Genomic DNA, 7,322 nt, shown 5'->3' with positions numbered 1-7,322 from the left:
GTGTGGTAAGAGAAGGAGAAAGTCTGAGGGAGAGATGCGGCACGTGAAGGACAGATCTGCTCTGCACTGAAGGATTTTTACAGGATTCCTGACGTTTCTCTCCTTTTATCTCTTCTTTGTTCTTCCACTCTTCTGCCACTGATGGTTCTTCTCCTGAGACCGGAGAGAGAGATGGACAGACGGAGAGACATACTCCACTTCTTCCTCCTGCTGCAGCTCCTGCACATGTCTACCTCCACACATGCAGGTACTGTAAATCCTTATAACATCTAGTAACTTTCTGACACCCATATATCCTGTTATAGCTCATTATGACACATTATAGCCCTCTTTAGCCCATTATGACAATTTAACCCACTTTAGCCCATTATGACACATTATAGCCCACTATAGCCCATTATGACACATTATAGCCCTCTTTAGCCCATTATGACAATTTAACCCACTATAGCCCATTATGACACATTATAGCCCACTATAGCCCATTATGACACATTATAATAACCTTTATTTTTTCTATAGCGCCTTTAAAAGAACATCTCAAAGCACTTTACGAAAGCAAAAATACACACATAATATAAAGATTAAAATTAAAGCAACAAAAATAGACAATAAAATAAGCACTATATAAAATTACAATTAGTCAAATTAAAAGCTACCCTAAAAAAATAAGTTTTAAGCAGAGATTTAAAAGTGCCAAGAGATGATGCTTGCCTTCTCTCAGTTGGTAATGAATTCCACAGTTTTGGAGCTAGTGAAGAGAAAGCCCTGATCTCCCATCGATTTTAAAGGAGTTAAAGGAACAGTTAAAAGACCAGTTTCAGAAGAACGAAGATCGCGAGATGGTATATAAGGAATTAAAAGATCAGCCAGATATTGATGAGCTAACCCGTGTAAGGACTTGTAGGTAAGCATCAGAATCTTAAAATCAACCCTAAACCTAACGAGATTTTGCACTACCTGTAATTTGTTTAAGGTAGCTTTAGACACCCCAGTCAACAAGGCATTGCAGTAATCAATACGGGAAAACACTAAAGTGTTGATCAGTCTCTCAGCAACAGAAAATCACAGAATTGGACGTAATCTGGCAATATTTCTGAGATGGAAGAACGAAGTTTTAACCGTATTTTGGATATGTGGCTTAAACGTTAAATTGGCATCAAAAATTACCCCTAGATTCCTCAATTTTGTTTGAAACTCCACATTTGAACCATCAAGAGTTGACTGACCTGGCTTTGCGTAGTTGGTGGGGTGAGAGAACAAGCATCATCTCTTCATAGTCTTTTCACTGTTAAGACAAAGAAAATTTTCTGTCATTTATTCTTTCATCTTAGAAATACATTCAGAAAGGAAAACAACAGGCACAGTTTCATTAGGTTTAAAATGAATATAGATCTGAGTATCATGTGCGTACAAATATAGCCCATTATGACACATTATTGCCCACTATAGTCCATTATGACACATTATTGCCCACTATAGTCCATTATGACACATCATTGCCCACTATAGCCCATTATGACACATTATTGCCCACTATAGTCCATTATGACACATTATTGCCCACTATAGCCCATTATGACACATTATTGCCCACTATAGCCCATTATGACACATTATTGCCCACTATAGTCCATTATGACACATTATTGCCCACTATAGCCCATTATGACACATTATTGCCCACTATAGCCCATTATGACACATTATTGCCCACTATAGTCCATTATGACACATTATTGCCCACTATAGCCCATTATGACACATTATTGCCCACTATAGCCCATTATGACACATTATTGCCCACTATAGTCCATTATGACACATTATTGCCCACTATAGCCCATTATGACACATTATTGCCCACTATAGCCCATTATGACACATTATTGCCCTCTATAGTCCATTATGACACATTATTGCCCACTATAGCCCATTATGACACATTATTGCCCACTATAGCCCATTATGACACATTATAGCCCACTATAGCCCATTATGACACATTATAATCTCTTGTAACCTGTTATAGTCTTGTATCTTCCTTAGAACCCATTAGAACCCTCAATAACCTCTGACAGCTCATTACACCCCATTATAAAACATTAGAGCCCATTATAACTTCACTACACCACACGCTGTGAAACTACACACACATTACCCAAATTTCTGTGCAGTAAAGACCTTAATTCGCACAGATTTATTGCTTTGCGACTAAAGTCTAAAAGAATTGTAGAGAAATGAAAAGAGCTTCATTTGAAGTTCTTAATTGGTTACAGAGATGGTGAGGTCTGGTTCTGTGATCTGATTGGTGGATGTAGAAAAAAGAGAATAACATAAGTGTTATACAGAGGTGTTTAAGCAGATGTTCAAGAGATGTTATAAATGTTACTGATGTTGTTACAGAAGGTTGTGAGTTTGAATCCCAGGTCCACCAAACTGCCACTTCTGGGCCCCTGAACAAGGCCTTGTATAAATGAGATAAATGTAATGGCTATGGGGCGGGATCTGATGCTTTTTTTATTCCATACAAAATTATTTTTAGCTTTAGTGACAGACAGTTAATGACTGCAGTCGTTCGTGTGTGTGTGTATGTGTGTGTGTGACATCATAGCTTTCAGCTTCATGGTAGGCGTGTAGTAGGTGTGGCTTAGAATTCTTAGTGCCCCGCCCCTTTCTGAACCAACACGAGATGCTGGAATAATGCAAAAAGCTGTCAGTGCTGAGGGCTGTTGACAATGTGTGTGTGTGTGTGTGTGTGTGTGTGTGTGTGTGACTGAACTTTAATTAATTGATCTCCAGATTATAGCTGAAATATACAGACAGGTATTCACAGACCAGTAAAACAAAACCCTCTAATCACTCTAGATGACTTCATTACAAGATACACACATACACACACACACACACACACACACACACACACACACACACACACACACACCTCTGATGACCTCATGTGCTTCCTGACTGAGATTTTATTAAAAGATTCCGTGTGAACTCTGTAGAAGATCTGCAGGTGTTCCTCATTTCCTCGTCTCTTCACTGCTCCTCGGTCTTGACTGCTGTAACTCCACCACTCCACTGACCTCTCAACCTCCAACACCAACACAACAATAAACCCACTGTGAAGCTCAAACCCACTCTGTTGTCTAGCTCAGGTCTCATCACTGTGCAGATCCTCCATGTAATTATTAAACATTTAAACAGAGTAAAGCATTTCTAAAAATCCTCAGGTATCTTCCTCATGTGTTTAAAGTGTTCCTGAATGGTTCTGAGGCTTTATGCACTGATTAGCATCATGCTAACTGGTAGCTGCTACATTTCTCTTAGCCATGTTACATGTAGGTGCTTTGGCTTTTGGTTCAGAATTTTAAAGTGACACAACATTAAGGATTTTCTGTCATATTTTGGATCCAGACAAAAACTTCTAGAAGGCTTTAAGTGCCTGCACTGCCTTGTAGATGTTCCAAGAATCCATATAAGCACAGAGAAAGTTCCAAGATTTCAAACTAACCTTAAAGTTTTTAAAGGTCCCAGATTGGTTTATAGAAACTCCAGACAATACAATCTCTTACAGTTCCAGACAAACTGAAGGCTACCAGAAGGTTCCAAACTTTAATTAGAAATGCTGAAACAGACAGAAATAAGTGAATGTCTGCAAACGAATATCTACGGTGACCTTTAACCGGAGCATTCAGCTTCACTTGTGTGCGATATGAAAGATCAGAACATACCAGCAAGGCTTCGTCTCAACACGTTCATGTCTCCAAGCAGGAATGGAGCTCCTGCAGAACCCACGTGAGGGAAAAAGCTGTAGCACCCATGGCAGCAAAGCTACACACCGTAATTCAGGAAGATGTTCACAGGGGACTGTGTGAAGACTTACAGAGCGTTCTGTTTAATCTACAGCTGAATGCTAACAATAGAACTGTTTATGTGTGTGTGTGTGTGTGTGTGTGTGTGTGTGTGTGTGTGTGTGTGTGAATGATAAAGCTGTAATATTACAGTGTTAGTTCAGTCCTGAATTCCTCTCTGGAAGCAGACTGAGAACGTTGCCTGGACACGTTAGAGCTGTCATGAATTCTCTTTCAGGAAATTAAATCATGGGAGATTTGTGAGACGTCACACAACCGTTTTATTAATGAATTAATTTATTTATTTAGGAGGTGTGGTCTGTTCTTGGTCTGTTTGTGATGTGGTTACTTGAAGTATATCAGCATTTGTCCTCAGTAAACCCCCACCTTCAGGCTGGCTTTAATCTCAGGAGCTCAGTGTGAAGTCAGAGGAAAGATTCAGGACAAATCCAAGAACAATTTTATAATCAGAGGAATACAGGTGAGGGTCTAATCTCGGAGAATGATTACAAACCGTATCTAGGACTAAAACAACCATAGGATTCAACACCATGGCGTTGAAGATAAGATGTTTAGATATTTATAACATTAACTCAGGATTAAACCTTATATTTCTGAGGTTTGTGGACTAGTAAAGATGAAGAAGATGAAGAAGAAGAAGAAGAAGAAGATGAAGCAGAAGAAGAAGTACCTTTGGTGTACGGTGTCCAGTCTTATCCACAAAGGGCCGGTGTGGTGCAGGTTTTCATTCCAACCAATCAGAAGCCACACCAGAGTCTATACTAAAAGCCAAGAACAACTGATTAAACAGGTGGAATCTGGTGTAGCTTCTGCTTGGTTTGTATAAAAATCTGCCTTTGTGGGTAAGTTTGGACACCGTTGTTGTAGGGTGTGTAAGTTTGTCGTTTTCACAAGAAGATGAATTTCAAGCAAATCTGAGAACTGATGAAGTTTAGACGCTCTTCAAATTGTCAGTGAAATAAAATGGATCATTTATTACTTGGATTTTAAACTGATCATGGATTAGATCTGTAACTGTGAGATGAGTCACATCGATGATTCAATTAGAAATGTAACAATAAAAATCTCAGTCAAGTAACGAAACAAGGACATGATGTGTAGCTTTTTTTACCTTCACTACATCATCATCATCATCATCATCATCATCAAACATCATCATAGAAATTAACAGTTGCCCCGGATTCTGAACACAGCTGTTCACATGTTGACCACAGGAGATTAAATCTGATCTCAACTCATGCACCAGCTTCTTCGTGCTCTGGAGACAATTGTGTTGATTAAACATTAAAAAAATGATCATTTCACACAGCCGGGTTCCTCATGACCATCAGGAGTGCTTACAGCAGATCTTCTGTGTAAAGATAAAGATGAAGCTCTGGCTGTAATAGGAGGCTGATGGGGAGATGAAGGTAAGGACAGCAGTTTGTTTGCTGTGAAGGTGATGAGGTGGAGAATGAGAAGGTGTTAGAGAGGATAAAGTGAGTCAACAGCCAGGTTTATCAGCAGCAGGGCATGTTCCAGCTCCAGACCACGGTTCAGGGTGGCCACCAGTTTACATAAAGAACATATAGAACATATAGAACAAGGTTGGATCCACAGATTAGTTCAGTTGTTCCTCAAAAAGTGCAAACAAACAGCTACATATGAACAGGGACTGTATCGACTCTATAGGAAAAAACATCATTAGGATTAAGCAAAAGACATAAAGTCATAATACTAACATCAGCATGATCAGCACCAGATGACCACACACACACACACGCACACACACACACACGCACACACACGCACACACACACACACACACACACACACACACGCACACACACACACGCACGCACGCACACACGCACACACACACGCACGCACGCACGCACTCACACACACACACGCACACGCACACACACACACACTGGTTTTCTTCTAGATAGCATAGTTTTGAGTTCAAAAGAATCAATGCGAGTATGTGTGTGTGTGTGTGTGTGTGTGTGTGTGTGTGTGTGAGTGTGAGTGTGTGTGTGTGCCTGTTTTTAAGAGAAAGCTCTGTGTCTGGAGTGCGTTTTTTAATTCAGCTGCTCGCCCTCATTGTTCACATCTGGCACCCAGACACACACACACTGTAGTAAAAGAAGCTCAGTGTGTGCATTTGTGTGTGTGTGTGTGATTTTGCACAATTGCTTGTCTATTGATTATTGTACATTAATGTAAACACACCCCCACACACATGCACGCACACACACACACACACACAGACACACAGACACACAAACCCTTAATGTCAGATGTTTAAAATTCTTGCTGTGTCCTGTCAGGCCATGTTGAACATCCACTTGTCATTTATTGATGTGTAACTGCAAGTGTGTGCATGTGCAGCAGAGTGAGTGTGTGAGTGTGTGTGTGTGTGGGGTGGGGGGTTTATTGGGGGGATTGGTTGCTTTGTGTGTGAGTGTGTGTTCAAATATCAATTTTCTTTAGCTACTGACACTTAAAATAAAACATGAAAACAAAGATTTTTTTCCATTTAATAAGAATTCATTTCTGAATAGTGATTTAATGTTGTAAATAAAGACAACAAAGACAATATAGATTATTATTACAGATTATTATATTATAAAACAATATAGATGTTTATTTTTTAAATAAAGTAACTTTAATTACTTAAATGTGTAAAGTTATTAAAGTTAATATAATAAAATATTTCTACAGTTCTGCCTTGTGTTTTGTGTCATTAATTATTACCCTGTTACTAGCAGTGTTATTATTGTTATAACACGTCTGTCTGTCTGATTGTCTGTCTGTCTGATTGTCTGTCTGTCTGTCTGTCTGATTGTCTGTCTATCTGTCTGATTGTCTGTCTGTCTGTCTGTCTGATTGTCTGTCTGTCTGTCTGATTGTCTGTCTGTCTGTCTGTCTGATTGTCTGTCTATCTGTCTGATTGTCTGTCTGTCTGTCTGTCTGATTGTCTGTCTGTCTGTCTGTCTGATTGTCTGTCTATCTGTCTGATTGTCTGTCTGTCTGTCTGTCTGATTGTCTGTCTGTCTGTCTGTCTGATTGTCTGTCTGTCTGTCTGTCTGATTGTCTGTCTGTCTGTCTGTCTGATTGTCTGTCTATCTGTCTGATTGTCTGTCTGTCTGTCTGTCTGATTGTCTGTCTGTCTGTCTGTCTGATTGTCTGTCTGTCTGTCTGTCTGATTGTCTGTCTATCTGTCTGATTGTCTGTCTGTCTGTCTGTCTGATTGTCTGTCTGTCTGTCTGATTGTCTGTCTGTCTGTCTGTCTGATTGTCTGTCTGTCTGTTTGATTGTCTGTCTGTCTGATTGTCTGTCTGTCTGTCTGATTGTCTGTCTGTCTGTCTGTCTGATTGTCTGTCTGTCTGTCTGATTGTCTGTCTGTCTGTCTGATTGTCTGTCTGTCTGTCTGTCTGATTGTCTATCTGTCTGCCTGTC

The 7,322-nt window shown here is 39.8% G+C and overlaps 1 protein-coding gene across 1 annotated transcript in view; it reads left to right on the top strand.

The window, feature by feature from the left end:
* The window catches only part of col5a3b (collagen, type V, alpha 3b), a 32,738-nt gene continuing 25,416 nt past the window's right edge, over positions 1–7,322 (top strand). The window contains exon 1 of the mRNA XM_060860803.1: positions 1–247. Coding sequence (XP_060716786.1) covers positions 142–247 — 106 coding nt within the window. The 5' untranslated portion in view covers positions 1–141. The remainder of the gene's footprint in view (positions 248–7,322) is intronic.

Source organism: Tachysurus vachellii, chromosome 24 (genome assembly GCF_030014155.1).
Source record: "Tachysurus vachellii isolate PV-2020 chromosome 24, HZAU_Pvac_v1, whole genome shotgun sequence".
Taxonomy (NCBI): Eukaryota; Metazoa; Chordata; class Actinopteri; order Siluriformes; family Bagridae; genus Tachysurus; species Tachysurus vachellii.
This window is presented reverse-complemented; position numbering and strand designations above follow the sequence as displayed.